General features: G+C 40.9%; 2 protein-coding genes and 1 long non-coding RNA gene across 12 annotated transcripts; 2 read left to right on the forward strand and 1 right to left on the reverse strand.

The window, feature by feature from the left end:
* The first annotated feature begins 39 nt into the window (after window positions 1-39).
* LOC110977406 (protein PET100 homolog, mitochondrial-like) lies at window positions 40-3,407 on the forward strand. Its single transcript, XM_022231504.2, has 4 exons — window positions 40-199; window positions 1,642-1,728; window positions 2,011-2,043; window positions 2,323-3,407. Exons 1-4 carry the CDS (start codon window positions 170-172, stop codon window positions 2,443-2,445), a joined length of 273 nt encoding a protein of 90 aa, XP_022087196.2. The 5' UTR covers window positions 40-169; the 3' UTR covers window positions 2,446-3,407.
* A 481-nt stretch (window positions 3,408-3,888) lies between these two features.
* LOC110977405 (uncharacterized) lies at window positions 3,889-16,115 on the forward strand. 9 transcript variants are annotated; one of them, XM_087143706.1, is made up of 16 exons: window positions 3,889-5,178; window positions 5,484-6,006; window positions 6,436-6,480; window positions 7,939-8,019; window positions 8,554-8,628; window positions 8,811-8,885; window positions 9,064-9,138; window positions 9,321-9,395; window positions 9,475-9,570; window positions 10,527-10,616; window positions 11,772-11,886; window positions 12,350-12,402; window positions 12,689-12,875; window positions 13,277-13,356; window positions 13,831-13,920; window positions 14,784-16,115. In XM_087143706.1, exons 2-16 carry the CDS (start codon window positions 5,817-5,819, stop codon window positions 14,987-14,989), a joined length of 1,533 nt encoding a protein of 510 aa, XP_086999832.1. In that variant the 5' UTR covers window positions 3,889-5,178; window positions 5,484-5,816; the 3' UTR covers window positions 14,990-16,115. The 9 variants fall into 9 exon arrangements, with proteins under 9 accessions (XP_086999832.1, XP_086999833.1, XP_086999834.1 ...); XM_087143707.1 differs by lacking the exon at window positions 9,064-9,138 and having other exon boundaries at window positions 3,890-5,178; XM_087143708.1 differs by lacking the exon at window positions 8,811-8,885 and having other exon boundaries at window positions 3,890-5,178.
* LOC110977407 (uncharacterized) lies at window positions 12,042-14,373 on the reverse strand. 2 transcript variants are annotated; one of them, XR_015427297.1, is made up of 4 exons: window positions 14,170-14,373; window positions 13,217-13,947; window positions 12,664-12,851; window positions 12,042-12,418 (listed from the first exon to the last, which is right to left on the reverse strand). It is a non-coding gene; the product is annotated as an uncharacterized LOC110977407 (long non-coding RNA). The 2 variants fall into 2 exon arrangements; XR_015427296.1 differs by having other exon boundaries at window positions 12,042-12,851.
* Window positions 16,116-16,645: the final 530 nt, after the last annotated feature.

Below are 16,645 nucleotides of genomic sequence, written 5' to 3' on the forward strand. Positions count from 1 at the left end.
ACATTGCTGCCTGCAAATTGTATAGTTCCCAATATCCTCCATCGAAATGCCAACTTCTAACAGACTCAATTTACGAGGTGCAGACTAAATTGTTGGTGATGTAACATGCGGTCCTCTTGTTGCCATACCACTGTCTGTACTGTGAAAAAGAACCACATTTCAGAGTAAAATGGGTGGATGGAAATTGGAGACCGCCCGAGTAAGTTCTAATGTTGTATTTTATGTTCAGAGTTAAAGATCAAATAACTTTGCCATTTGCTTTTAACCAACACGCCAACACCTATAAAATACGAAGCCTACAATTATCCTGATTATACTAAGCGTACATTCACCAGTTGCGATATTTCAAATTGAGCAATCGATTATGAGGACGAGGAATAGGGATTTCCCCTTATTATTAGGAATATGAGTTTTGCTATGCAAAGCAACATAAAATGCGTTTGTTTTCACCTTGCACTTAAACCTGGGGTCACACAGAGTTGCGTCTGCAAATTGGAACAGACTGACTGTGAACATGGTGAACCAGTTCTCAGTCGTATTGTTTGGTACCCCAAAGTTAACGATATGACTGAAAATGTGCAGTGTGCACGGTGTGTGTTTTGTAGAAATGTGAAATGTTTGAAATCTTAGGCCCGTGTCCTTTATCAATCACCTGGTTTGGATCCATATTTATGAATCCAGCCTGCTGAGGCATGTTACTTTGTTAAGGCCCGAAGAAGGATTTACCGTCTCCTGAAAGAGCATACAATTTGAACAAAATGAAGATTAGGCCTATTACAACTGTACACCTAGGCTGCCCATGCCAGAACTATGGGGTTCATTGTCTGCCATGTTACCACCACCGTGACCATCACCACACTCGTGGGAGTGCGGCAGACAACGTACCCCACAGTACTGTGCAGCATGATGACTATGATAGCTACGTTCGCAGCTTAAGATGAAATGCATTCTTCCCTCTGTATCCACAATTTACATCAATCTTATTTTGTGTGTGACGGTGTCTGGCGAGGAAAACGTAATAACCTGTTAAAAATTAGTCTGTGTTCAAATACTTCATAGCCATTCTCATGTACAAGATGAAACTTCTGATAAGAAAGAACTGTTTCTCAAGGTCTGGAGACCCTGATTGATAAAGTTGGGATCATTTTGGTATCTGTATCTTGTGCATGAAAGTAAAAGTAAACAGTGCGTAAAAAGTGTCATTTGGGCAGTGTAGACTGGTTGTCATCTACTTCCATTGCACTAACTTGTAAGTCACCAAACCAGACTGCAACAAATGATCTCAGACTTGGCACCCCTCTATTTCTTCCGGAGGTATGAATCTATCAAAAAAGATTTACATCTATGACCGTAAAGTCACCAGGTCCCTAATTTTGTCACTCATGGTCAAGTCTGGGTGGTTTTTTATAGTAAGTGGCGAAATAAGGAATCTGGCGAATACACATCATGGACATTAGAAAAACATCTGTCAAAACTTGGAGAGTAAACCTAAAATGTGATTTGAAGTCCAACTCTGTACTGAGTCTGATTTCCAGCTTGTGAATATGAATTCAAAGTGACAATGTAAGTATTGCATCCGTATAGATAACCATCATATTTAACTCAAATAAACTCTGTTAATTTTATTTTCTATTCTTACAGATGGGCATCTACGTGTTCTTCCCAGTGGTAATGTTTTACTGTTTTAACAGGACAGAGCTGTTTGAAAGATACGTCACAGAGAGAATTGTGAGTGATCTGGCGTGCTTGACATTGTAGGACAATATGGACATTTGTGAAAATCATTTCAAGCTCAGAGCACAAGACTCAAGACTTGTATAAATGTGAATGTCCAATTCTTGACAAGATCTCTCGGCCGTATCTTACTCTTGTGGCTAGCAAAAGGAAGATTACAGAAGAGTACAAAGGCCCAGGCATTGGCTGGCTTGAAAGTGACCCAGCCTCACCTCTAGCTCCAGGTTGCTCCCTAACATTGTACCAACATTTTTCTTATTTTGATTACTTTTGCAGAAGTTGTTGTACCCCCCGGAAAGCAAAATGCATGTAAGTATTCGTATTTATAGCCATTTTTTAAAGTCACCAAATTCAGTTGTTCACACGGTATTTTTATTTTGTAACCATTTTGTGTTTTAATCATTCCCTTTAATCAGGTTTTAGTGCAACTTTTGCATCACTTAGTTTTATATTTTCCATTAATTTGGGCTCGATCACGGGGCTGATATCTATCTTGATATACATGTAAGGTCAAGTGAGTGGACATTTTGGAATTTAAATTGGCAAAGCTGATTTCATGTTTGTCTGTGCCCGTTTACCCGAATACAGAAGAAGGAGTTTGATGAACTGCGAGACAGGATGGAGGAGAGGGTGGCCGCCAAGCAGAGGAAGCAGGAAGAAGAGAGTTTGCGTCTTATGGAGGCCGCAAGGGCATCACAGTCCTCCTCGTAATGCCACCGAGCATGACCTGAGACTGGTTGACGTGGCGTGGCCAGACCATTCAGTGCTAGAGAAATGAGCTACTGAGGACTTGAGACTCGTTTGTGTGAAGGATGTCAGCATCATCCCAGGGAGCAAGACATCCTACATCATTCCTGTTGCCAAGTTGACAGGATGGATGCTACTGGTCAGAAATATTACTAATCCTGAACGCAAGAGTCGGTTTTGAAAACCCAAAACTGATGGCTGATTTGCTGGCAAAATCAGTGTGGGAATTGAGTGCTGGGATTCAAAGGCCTCTTTAAAGGTCCATTTCATAAACTGGTGAGCATGGGAATTCTCTCAGCATAGAAAATCATTGTTGAGCAAAAACAGATTAAAATGTCACAGGACGCCTATGCCTTACACCGGTTCCCATCTAGATGGTGTTTTTCAAACATGTTTGCTTAGAAGTAATTTCTGGTCACCAGCTCCACTAAATCTGGCTCTGCCCATTGTAACTAGGCTCACTGATGAATAGGGGAGGGAGAGATGGAATAGATATCTCAGAGAATGTTTGTAGATATCCCGACTCTTGACTCACCTCTGATATCTTGTACCATCTGGTGGAGTTTGTGTGTGTGTGTGTTTGGCCAGGAATCAGCCATACCTGCATGTACCTGTAGGTGCAAATCTCAATATGGATGAGCTGATGTTGGCATTGACACTGCTGTACCTGTGGAATGCATCAAAAGTTGACATCGTTTTTGTGTTTGAAAGCTAAGGATTCATTTCACACTAATGGGTTAGAACTCGGCCGTAATTTTGATGTTTATCTAGTCAATTTTTACTTCATTTCCGTTTCTTAATAATGAAGTTAAGTTTTGTTTTTCTGTCAATGAAAATATTTTTTTGTTTACAAGGCGTCATGATGGATGTCTGTAACTTTATCAAAGTACAGAAGATTAAATTCAAGGAATTAACCATGAACCTAACTTTTGTCCCTTTGAGATAAAATAATTATTAGTGTCTTGCATTGTGACTTACTTTGATGAATCATTTAAAGTTCTGTTCCTTGAAAGTATTAGTAAACTGAATTCATGTGTGATAATCATGCATCGCACAGATGCATAGTTAAAAGCCACATTCTGACACATCATTCTCATAGATATCATGTTAGTCACTCTTTCAGTTCCAAAATTTTTGTTGTCAAAAGACAGTCCACTGCATGGGCACTTCTTATGTACACCAGTACTTACTGTGAACCGTTGCGCAGGAGTTGCAGGCAAGTGTGAACATTGCTGTGGCAAGATGGTTGCACGCAGAAATGTTATTAGAGTCTTCCCTGTACTCAATGCCGTGTGAATAAGGCATGTTAAAACAAATACAACAAAATTTGGGGAGATTGTCCAATGTTTGCTCCCCTCGAGATTGGACGGTGACAAACTGTTTCCTTGCCTTGGGATTCAGTATTACTGTATGGGAGCTAATGTTGCCTATCCACCCTCATATGATATTTGTACTATTCTGGGGTGTTCCAAAAAAAGCCACTGGCCTGGGGGGCATGAAAATAAGGCAGAGCTTCAATAATCGATGGCTCAAGTAGTAAAACGCTTTCCGTCAGCCTGGCTGTTCTTCATTTGAATGCTTTTGGAATGCTTTGCTATTTCCTTGCAAATAAGTTCATAAAGTTTGTTCAGGGGATTTTCATTTCCTTCCTTTCGGGTTTTACCCCACCCTATTCAAGAGAGAACAAGGTACGTTTGTAAAGCAAAGCGTTTGTTATGCAGGTTGCCATGGAAACCAGATCTTATGACATTGAATGACAACATGACTTTACATGAGCCTGTGGGTCAGTATAACGTCATCATTGGCTTACTGGCTGGTGTTGGTTCTCGATTGGTTCAGGAGCTTCATGAAAAATTGTGTAATGGCGAGGGTTAATGCTGTCTAGGTTCGAGGCGACTCGATAAAACGAACTGTTAGTGTTCAGTGTCTTTGCAATGCACTGTTCTCTTGAATTGACAGAAAAAGGAAATTTTTTTAAAAAGTGGATCTGAAACATGCACAACTTGTGCGCATTCACACGAATTGAATCATTCCCTATTTTCCTGGGAGAGCACCTGCCTGGTCCTATTTTGTCTCAGCAAAGTGTGACAATTATCAGACGGTAAACTTTATTACCAGGTTGTGGGGCCTATGTATACAGAGAGAACACAATAAGCATATACCCCCCACATCAGCAATAGCCTCGGGCATGAACACAGACCATTACCAACTGCAAACCGGTCTTTATATTGGCTCGACTATTTTCTATTGATACGACCGTTGTGGAGTTTTTCAGTTCCCTTACGATATCACTTTGGTTAGTTCAGAGCTTTGTTCTCTTTTTGTTAATGTTCGGTGAGGTTTTTATTCTGCCCAATACCAGTGGCACAGCTTAGGACAACATCCAGGCCTGACTACATCAGACGATTGAAAAGCAGGTTGCCATGGACACCTGTCTCAAAGCCCCGTCAACATTTCTCGTCTGGGTTTTACCCTGATTGTTCCCCCGCCAAGGGCCCATTCAGACCCAGAGAAACACAATGACACTGAGCTTAAATGCTGCATTCAATGAATGCATGAATTTATATTGCTTGATGCTGCTACTGAGATGGAGCGACCAATTGTGGCGCAGCATTCCCAGAATGACTTGGTGCAAGTTTTTGGCGCAGCAGGCTGCTGCTGTTGAGATTCTGGATATGTTACCGACTCTCCAAAATGGTAAGATTTTGCTTTTTGAACGTGATCCAAAAGGTAAAACATGGAATTTTTATTAAAGAGAATCACACTGAGGAAGGAAAAATGATAAAAATGGAACAGAGCTTTCAAGTTAGTGTTTTTTTCCAACAAGCCTTCTTAAGCAGTCGCATGGTGCTCCTGTAGTTTCTCTGTTCCACAGTGACAAGGTTTGAAGGGTTTTTTGTTAATATCCATCATGTCTATGTCTTGAACCATCTCTATATTGTATGAATCTTACACTTGAAATTAATAATATATTCTTCCACCCTCTCATCAACATCATCTAGGATGTAACATGCACACCGGGAATCTGTTGACATTCAAAAGAGACACCACACCAAATCCACGCCTCCATTACTTTGACTTTGATCAGCTAGCTGGTTTCAGGGATTATGTGCCTCCATCGATAATCTCAGGAAGGAATTAAACTACCATAACCTACAGTGAACCATACAAGTCACCACATCCTCGGGTTGATCCAAGGGATGATAACTCCATCCACAAACGACCACTGATTTCAAGGCAGACAGAGTTGTGGATGTGCTTTACCCACCTGTGGATTCTGCTAATTGTATTCATCAAGATCTAGCTTGTTTAGCTGTGGAGGAACGAATGCAGTGATGGCCCCAATGGGTTATCTCTCGTGTTTTCTGTCTGTAACATTCCTGTGTCTGGCCTGTACATCCTCAATGGCAGTGGATTTGTGTGTTCCAAATATCGGCGTCACCTGTGATTTCCCATGTCCCCGTAATGCGTCATCCGCCATGGATGAATCATATGACCAACCACCAAGTCTACCAGATTTCCTAGGTCAGAGTCGTATTTCTTCTTTTTAACCTCAAAAAGGATGACACTACAAAATGGCTACGATTATCTGGATTCTTCACGCAATGTTTTAGTCCAAAATAGCTCAGAAATGAGAAAAACCTGAATGATTAACCATGTACAATTCCACAATGTTGGGAGCCAAAAGTCCTTAGAAATCCTGAGAAGTCACACTCCTGATAAGAGCTGAGCCATCCACTTTCAAAAACATTCAACTACAGCTGAAGTACAGCTTGATGATAAAAATTTGACCACATATTTATTGATTCTATATCGGGCCAGTCGCAGCTGTACAAGATACTTGCAAACAAGTAAACAAGAATAGACTGGAGAATCCAAGTCCTCTCACTGCTTGCCATTTTTTTCTTTGTTCATACAGGACATTTCAACATTTCCCTTGTCTTTTTTACGCAGATGTGCAGTGCTTCGGATGCATATGTACACCTTGCACTACACCAGGTAAGTTGTCCCCCAAGTTCTTACCGAACATCACTGCAGAAAGTTAAAACTTGGGGTCCAATAAAACAGCATCTGATTTTTGTTTTGGAGGAGGCCTCGGTGTAATAGGTACATTGAAGCATTCACATGATCTGATGATATGGGTCATCCCAGAAATTAGGGGTTCATTTTTTGGTGTCCCTGTCACATCTGACATGATTTTGTAAGTTCAGAACACATTTCCAAGAGTGATGAATTAATGCAAATTACCGGCCAAAATAATAGTAATAGTTTGAAATCAATTCTGGTGATATTTCCATGTCAAATGACAAAGGTCAGATGCAACAGGGACACAAAAAGTCACACTTTTGGACTCCTAATTTCTGGAATTACCCATATGGAAAAAGTTTCAACCCCCCCCGGTTCTATTAGTGTCAATTTGAATCACTGCAATGCTACTTAAGTCTTCAATTACTTCATACAATCATGTCCTCAGTATGATATTTTTACTTAAGTTTCCTCATCCAAGAACCTTATCACGGTGCATACCATGTGCACCTGTCTCCCAGTTATTATCCGTCTGTGAATAGAACTATTGCGGTTACTATGACAACGACGCCACAGACGGTGTTTGTGTCATGGGCTTGATTGTGCTCACCTGAAGCCACAAGCAAACACTGAAACTCCATTGACAAAAATCACTTCATGGATGGGTGAACATGTATTTACCAAAGAAGAGAGTATTGCCATTTTCGTTCTACTTAACACTGCGTGGGGCTCTTTTTTTAAGACTAGTTCCATTGACAGCTAACTTACTATCGAGGCAGTCTATCTGTGTTGAAATGACGAAAGCTCAACTAAAGCTTGCACTTTTCTCCCTTTATTTTCTCTTTTTATAAGTTGAAATACTTTTTTGAGATCGTTTGGATCTTTTAGCAATAAATTTCCTCTTATTGTGGTATGTGAATACAAGGCTTACATGGAAGGAAAAAGCAAGGGCAGTAAACAGATGAAAAGGAAAAATTCAAAGTAAAAAAGATATTGTACTGAAAAACTGAAATCCCATCCTTAAGCTGAAGTGATGATACTAACCGGAACTTTTTCAATCTGACACAATGCATGCTGCACAGAAAAAGTCTTTTTGAAACACTGCATTCAGCTAGACCACCTTGTTAACACCAAGTTGACTATCATTGTGAAATTTAGTGTCCAGACATTTTCAGTCCACATGCTGGCTTTGAGGACATGTGGCTGCACTATAGGGCTTTATTCTATAAACAATAGTCCACATTTTGCGTCCTCATCAAAGAATCCTCGCCCCTTTCCCCCAGAGAGGTGGTAGCACTGGTGCTTTCCATTCTTAACCAAAAAAAAAAAAAAATGGAAACATATTTCCAGGGTGGGGAAAAATCCCCCTAAATTATCCAAGACCCAGTAGTTTGTGTAGACTAGTTATCCAGTTTTTATCAAACAAATTAGCAACTACAACGGAGCCGACAACCATGGAAACATCAACAACAGGAACATCATCCACGCCCACAATTTTAACATCAACAACAGGTAGGTTTATGCTAAATTTATCTCGATAATTTCTTTGTTGTATCCAGTATAGGGAGGGGGCCGGGAGGGGGAGAGATATTGAACTTTGTTTGTCTTCTCAGTGGCTGAAAATGCTAGCCAGTTTAGAAATTGTACCACACCTCTTTGTACAGACGGACGATCCTTTTAGGATTGAAAAAGTGGGACAGTTATTTCCAGGTGAAATTCCATGTTGTCCCCCCCCCACTGAAGACTTGGATACACCATTGGATAACTTACACGGTTTGAATTAGGATAGGTTCACCAAATATTTAAATGCTTGTTTGTTAAATGGCTAGTCTTATTGGAATGTCAAAACAAGGAAGCAAAAGAAAACTGGCAGTGTGTAAAAATGATGAAAAACTTATTGCAACCAAGATACTTTTTGTTTAATTAAATTGTCAACAATCATTATCATTTGAGCTGCCTACACTGAAATTTTACACATTTTACAAAATAGAAACGGCGTGTAGTTCTCAAAGGCTAATTATCATGTTCAATCATGTTCTAACACAGCAACGACTGTGACAACACCTACAACGACGCCGTCAACATCAATTGCCACCCAGACAACTCCAACAACACAGACAGGTAGTGTTCACATAACTGTCCATTCTGAGACCAAGATACTTTTGTACAGTTAGACATGGCAACTATCATTACCAGTAGAGGGGAAGCCTGAACAGAAATCTTACACATATTGCAATGTGGATATTGAAATGGCTCATAGTTCTCCGAGACTAATTATCCCATTCAATCACAATTTGACACAGCGACATCTGTGACAACACCTACAACAACGCCGTCAACATCAACTGCCACCCAGACAACTCCAACAACACAGACAGGTAGTGTTCACATAACAACCGTCCTTTCTGAGACCAAGAGTCTTTTTGTACAATTCGGTGTGGCAACAATGTTGCCAGTTGAGGGGACGCCCGAACAGAAATCTTACACATTTTGCGATGTGGAAATGGCTTTAATTCTCAAAGACTAATTATCCCATTCAATCATAATTTGACACAGCAACATCTGTGACAACACCTACAACAACGCCATCAACATCAACTGCCACTCCGACAACTCCAACAACACAGACAGGTAGTGTTCACATAGCTGTCCATTCTGAGACCAAGATACTTTTGTACAGTTAGACATGGCAACTATCATTACCAGTAGAGAGGACAGCTGAACAGAAATCTTACACATATTGCAATGTGGATATTGAAAACGCTCATAATTCTCCAAGACTAATTATCCCATTCAATCATAATTTGACACAGCGACATCTGTGACAACACCTACAACAACACCGTCAACATCAACTGCCACTCAGACAACTCCAACAACACAGACAGGTAGCGTTCATTTAACACATATCATTTCTGAGACAAGCACTTCCCCACCCACAACTCATACAGACTTATTTTCCTCCAGAAACTACCTCCATAGGTACAGCGCGAACAACTTCTGACAGTGGTGCATCTTCCTCAGTAATCCCTAAAACTAGTTCAGATATGTTGTCAGGGACAGGTATAAGTTGGGATCAACTACCCCAGCAACGACCACATTTTTATGAAAACATTTGATTCAACCGTTGGAAGAATGGAACTTTTCTGGCTCCCTGACTGCCAAGCAGGCTGATGCCTGTAGAGTTGAGTAATCAGTACTTGTGAAGCTTGGCTGTTCACGTGGTACACCTGCAAAAAGTTGGGTGTGGATGGTCGCGCAGATCATAAAATGATGAGGTGATCCTCGAAGTCATTAGCAAGCCCTGGGATATAGCCCAAGTAAATGTCTCACCGAGTTCCTCTTTCTCATGGAGGACATATATTAACTAATACAAGATGCCATAACTGCAGTGACACGGCATTCACATCCACGTTCTTTTGAGCTTGACGTGCGTGCACATCTTGCAATTCACAGCACCAAGTTGCTTGAGCTGAGTAACGTGCGCGTACCACCTGTCAATGTCGAGTATTGTAAGTGTTGTCACTGCAATAAGGGATTCTAACTCCACGCTGAGTTAACACATTATACATGTACAATCTCACCCACAAATTCTATGTCTTGATTGGCTGAGACCATATCAAATTTATTGACAATACCTCACAACGTCGAGGCAGCCTCAATTCAGAAGGTGCTTTACACATAGCGACCAAAGCACCACATTATTAGTAACAGCAGTCCTGCAAACTAGACATGAGCATGTAAATGCACGTCTGTAGCGTGTTGTGTGTAGAAGTAATAAGATACTTTTCAATGAATTTCAACTTCCGAGGCATATATGGATCGGCTTTTGGCTGAAATATAATATATGATAATATGAGATATATCTTAATAGAATGCGAAAACAAAACCAAAAATTCATTCAACTCAGGAAATTCAAATGCTAAATGATCACCTTGAGAGACTAGTTTTAGTGTATAACTTGAGGTAGTCTATACTTGTAAACTAGCGCACCACATTTCACATGGTCTTTTCGGCAGAAACCACCACATGGTCCACAATGACTGAACAGACAACACAGATATCTACAGGATTTTCCACCACACCAAGCATTGGTCCTCCACAAGAACGTAAGCAAGTTTTCTTTTAATAAGAAAATATTTGAACTGTCAACCCGCTGGATAAGAGAATTAGTTATTGGTGGTCAGAGATCAGAAATTCTGTTCATGTCTGTATCTTGTGTTAAGAGACAGGTGTGGGCCTTTGCCTGTTGTAAGTATGTGACAATAGGTGTTGCCATATGGCTCAGAAAGTACCTTTTTTTTCTGGCATACACCCAGAGAGTATGCCCAGGATTGGATTCAAAAGAGACACCACATCTGACAACTCAGTCTCCACGTTTACTGCAAAGTTGAACCACAATTCCTGGCCACCTGTAACCATGTCATATACTTTTGCCGAATAGCATCTTGTGGTCACCTGAGGCCAGTTTAAATTCCACCGAGACAGAGTAAACTGTCCTGAGTTTCAAAATTGTAGGGATCTTATACAGATCAATGTGGGGAGATATAGGAGAAAGTTAGAGTCCCCTTCAATAGTTATTTGGCCTAATCCGCCCTGAGTTGAAGTGCGCCCTCACCGGCAAAAGAAAAACAGTCTGGTAAGAAGTTTTCCAACCAGGTTTTTGCACTCTTCAGCGTGCACCTGAAGACCATACATTCCAGAATAAATTCATTGCGCGCACTATACTCGGCATGTTCCACCTCAACGTGCATTAACTTGTGCACATATGTGGTGAGTTTGTACCAAAGGACTGTCAATTTCATTTAAATTTCTACCTTGCCTCTCCTAGACCCAGGACCTGGATACATCACATGTGCCCTATAGGTGGGCCTTGTGTACAACGTTGCCCTGAACAGTTTACGATATATGGACGCAAAAAGCTTACCCTATTTACAAAACATAGAGCATCGTATGGACCACAGTTTATAGGTGTATATGCTGTACTGTGTTGCCATTGATAACCAATCAGGATCAAGGATTCAAAATACGCTTGAAGCTAATAATGACAAACAGGCTTTGAAATGTAAGTTAACAACAAGATCAGCAGTAGGTGTACGAGTGAACTCCTTGTGTAGATCAACTCAATAGAATTCTAACAGACTTTAAGACACATCTGTATTCATGCATGTTGGCAGAAGACTCTGAAATGATATCAAGGTGACTTCAACTGAATTTCCCCATTAAAAATGGCTGAACTTGCCTCTGTTGTTTTCTTTCAATAGTCAGGTGTTTCATTGCTTCCCTAATCATCGGCAGTTGGCTAATGGTATTTTACTTTACTGTCTGCGGATTCCTGTGTGGTATCTATCTCTGCAACGGGAAGGACGTAACACACAAGTGAGTGTCTGGACGTTGACTTTGCTTTGGTTTTATTTCACCTGCACAAGTTCTCTTCAGGATTGGAGGGGGGACAAATAGGGCCATGCCCCCCAAAAAGAAGTATTTTTATTGACTGTTTTTTATTTTAAAATATATATACAAAGATACGAGGATGACTTTTAAAACTACTTTATTTGCTTTCCTTCCCAAACTGTGCAGAGCACCCCTAATCATACATCCACGCCACCAAAAGACAGTTGGTCACAGTGGGGGATCCAGCATTTACTAAAAGGGGGGAGCATGTAGCATTTACAAAAGGGGAAGGGTCACCCATACGGACCTGGACCCGAAAATAAATGCAGATCCGGTATATGTTCAGTGGGGATTTGCATTTTTATAGATATTACGTAACCACTTGAGATCAATCCAACATCCCCCCCCCCAAAAAAAGTTACAAAACAGATTTTTATTTTTTCCACAGCAATGTCCACCCGCAGTGTGATGATGAGAGTCCAAGACCAGACACGCTAAGCAGTAAGACGACAGAGAACTGTGTTAAGGCAGTGCAGAAATAAAAAAACAATTGTATATTTACAAATTTGTAGTGTCTTGGGTGAATGAGACACTGTTGGCGGGAATTAAATGGTATCGTGAATATTTATGTCCAAACATTATCATGTCAACATATGAAAGTCAGATTGGTAACTGTTGACTGAAGCTTATCGTTTATGTCAAGGTGCAAAATGCCATGAAATATCCAAAGTGGCCTCGATATAGCGCAGGTTCTGTACTTACAACCTGAACCTCTTCTCCTTTCAAGAATTTAGCCGAATGGTGGTTACGATTCTCTTCATCGTTTGCATCATCCTTCTCATCATCGCTGGCGTCTTATTGGACAAGCCCAGGACTCATTGTGTCAGTCTCGTCATGGTGTGTATCAGCTTTGTGCCAGGGAATATTGTATGCGTCGGCATCATCTGTCACTTGGCAAAAGAGAATAAGAACAAGTAAGCCTGCACTGTGAAAGAAAATTTAAACCTACCCCAAGGCCAGCTTCACAATTGCCATGAAAGCAAGCACGAATGGAAATTTGTGATGTCAGACAAAAAAAAGCTGAACACATCAACCCTGGCAAACTTTTGGTGATGTCGAATTTGTTACACTTTCACAGTCGTTTGATGTATGACCAGCCCTAATTTGTATGGAATTCCGACATAAATGAAATGTAAGTGATCAAGATTCCACGACTTCAGAACAGGCCGTAGAAATGGACCCCTGTTGGGGGATGGAGGATTGTCAAATGACCCGGCAAATGTTGACAAGGTTGGCATGTGCGAAAGGCACTTACAGGCTTCATTGCTCTCAATGCTGCTTCTAGTCACTGCTGTCATTGGTACTTCTCCTACAGCAAGGTAATGCAGAGCCAGGAGTCCCTCAAGGGAACTACCCAAGATGCCGAGAAGCCACTGCCAATCACAAAGAACAAAGGTAAGGTCTTGGGCTGTGGAATCAAGGGCCGTGTCCGAAACGGGCTTCCAGAGCTACGGCTAGGTCTATTACCATCTCCACACATTTCCAATGGAGCGAAGACCTAGACCTAGCTCTAGACAACAGATTCGGATGCAGCCAAGACCAGATTTTATGGCTCAGTTTTACTGTATTCATGAGTAATCTCTGCTTACTATGGCACAATGTCAAGCACTTTGTTATCTCATTTCATAAGCTTGTAAAAAAATTTGGGATAACAAGCTCTTTGCATCCTTCAACTATAAATAGATTGTAAATTGACAGACTTAGCCCTAAACTGCTAACCAACAAATCTTGGAGAAGGTGGCTATGGCTGATGTTTTCCACTATTAAATAGCACAGGATAAAAACACATTATTAAATGAGGCAGTCTTGTTTCCTACCTTGTATTTTTTTAAAATCTTTTTTACAAATGAGGGTGTTGTAATATTTCAGACCCCAATCTTGGTGTCAAAGAGGAGAGGCCTTGTTCCCCAAGTCCATCTGGAAGGATCGTCTGGACCCCCCACGGAGCAAATGCAGGAGGTGAGGCTACCCAGGGCCGATTCACACCTGATAGGGAAAAACACAAGTACACATGTACATTTCACACCAAAAGCATGTGAACTAGTGTCTTTGGTTTTCTTGAGGGGGCGGCAATGCCAAGTAGGGCTATGTTGGGTACAATAGGTTGATCTGCAGTCTTACAACCACACTGCCCCCTATATGCTCCGGGCGGCAACAAAAGAGGGTGTGTTTTTAAATGAAATTGAAGGTTCTGTGGTACCAACTCACCGCGTAGGCATGCAAGTCTATGCAAGTTTGACGTGGAGCACGCTGAGTACACGCAACAAATTTATTCTCGGACGCCAAACGCATGCAAGAGCTCAGCTGTCTTTCTTTCGCCAGCGAGGGTGCACTTTAACTCGGGGCAGATTGATTAATCCCTGTGGGACTTCAAAACAATCCTCTACAGCTGTGAATTAGAAATAAAAAGTAACTGGCTGATGGTGGAGGTGTAGCCAAATTGTGCAAAAAAGATCAAATCAGTAAACAATGAAAGAAATCTTGCCTATCAACTGATTATTTCTATGTTAAAAAAATCAAGTTTTTGTTTCACATTGATTATTTAGATGGAAGTTTTAGCACTATAAATGTAAAATATCCATTACTGGCTCCATATATCGTCATGCCCTTTACTACAGAAAAGGCAGAACTTCTACAAGATTATGAGACACATTCAAGCGGCATTTCCAAGGCATTCCCCATTCCATTGTCACTCCATCTTTTACAATTTAAGTAACACAGAAGGTACACTTTGATGAAATCCAAACAGACCAGATAAAGGCCACAAAAAGTTACTGCATTTATAAACTGAGAAAGCCTCTTCCACCTATTCAAACTACCAGACAGAGAGGATGACCCCAGAAACAGAAAAATCTCCGCTGGTTCCCAGGCTGGAGATTCTGCTGCGCTGGTCCCCGGGAGCAAAGATACCGGCAAAGCCCAGCCCAAGAAAAAGAAAAAGAAGAAGCGAGGTAGCCAGCCGAGTATTGAACTAGGAGAGCTGCGACGACCGAGCAGAGGTTTTAACTACGAGTACATAAAAGAATAACAGTTGTGATACACAGCACAAGCCAAACCACTTATATACGCAAGATGTCACAGTTTTTCAAAAATCATAATATGCACAGGGGATAATTGCACGTCTGTACCGGGGGGGGGTGGTGGGAACTAAATTCTTGTCCTCCAAGTTTTCATCCAAGCAAAAAGAAGATGGAAACCAGGTGCACAGCCAGGGTTTGATTTCACCATGCTGCCAAATGGAATCTAAAATCCCGTTTTAATAACCCATTTGCACTCTTCCATTTTTGCTTGATTAGCATCCTGACTTTGCTTCCAAAATCTGCATCCCATTGCAATCTACAATGTTGACCCTCCGCCCTGGTTACACTACTTGTAGAACCCAATACACCCCCAGAAGAACAAATCAAGAACTTTTCTCTCATTTTACCATTCTGTACATATGTCAAACTGTTCATGCCCTAAAACTGTTCAACGTGGCCCCTTGACAAACTAAACTGGCTTCATGCTGGTTGCTGTGATGTGTGGAAAGTATTTCCACATCATCATGCACTGTAACACGTGTACTGTAACACTCTGCCCTGGCTCTTGCCAATGAAGGCAGGAGGATTTTTTGTTTTATGTTGACTGCATTCAGAACTGTTGCTCAGATATAATTTTGTGAATATGCTTACACAGATTCTCAAGTTTGTTGTGATTATGTAAACTTTATATTTTGCACATACATTGATTCACCTTGAAGACTTTAAAGTAGGTTAAAGAAAAACACCTCACATTACACTTGCCCATTTCAATCTAATAAAGATATTGTAGCGTTAAGAAGGGCAATCCTTACTTTTAGGACACCTCTAAATTTTCTGTAAACTTCTCATAAAACCATTACCTTTGCATCTTTGAAAAATCTTCCTTCATACTGTAACTGAAAAAATGAGGAGTCATTTTGGGGAGGATGTTGCTGGAAAATTACTGTGAAATTTGGCTGTTCAAGACATAGTATTTAGAAGCGGGGTCCTAAAATTAAGGATTGCAGCTTCTAGTGCGGCAATGAAGTTTGTTTGGAAGTGAAATGAAATAAGCATAAGCATGCGGAATAGTTTGTTCGGGGAAGAGACATGCTCACATTTCAATAAACTGCAAGATCTGTGTTGTTTTCACAACCTGTGCAGAAATTTAGTCGAATGTTCATTACTTCGTGCATCATTATGTAGAAACTCAGTTGAATGAATTGTCACCGTGCATTGGCAAAGTTATAAGAAATGTAACAATTGACAATGCACTGCGCACAATGAACAAATCTATTTGGCGTTATCTGAAATCACTTGGCTGCAACTTGACATTACACACGACTCTATGGAACCAGCTTTGGCCACTACCATAGATTCCCGTATTAGTTTAAGTCGCTGCCAAATAATTCAGACACGACCTTCCTGACATCTGTGGATACCAGATATTCCCAATCAGTTATTGAATTAGTTTACCAGCTCCAGTCATGAGAAGTTAAAATTACGCGAACCGTCTACCCACCATGTTTGTTAAATCAATGAGCTAACAGTGTGTCGACCCGTCGAAGTTAGAAAATGCCAGCCACAGGTGATGGCCAAGAAGAAAGTATTTGCTTGGTGATGAACAGTTGTGGTTGGACGATGCTGCAAGCTTTATTATGGCAGAAACTGAGCTGTAACTGAGA

This window comes from Acanthaster planci, linkage group LG12, assembly GCF_054643075.1.
Source record: "Acanthaster planci isolate LZ-2023a linkage group LG12, COTS_SCS, whole genome shotgun sequence".
Lineage (NCBI taxonomy): Eukaryota > Metazoa > Echinodermata > Asteroidea > Valvatida > Acanthasteridae > Acanthaster > Acanthaster planci.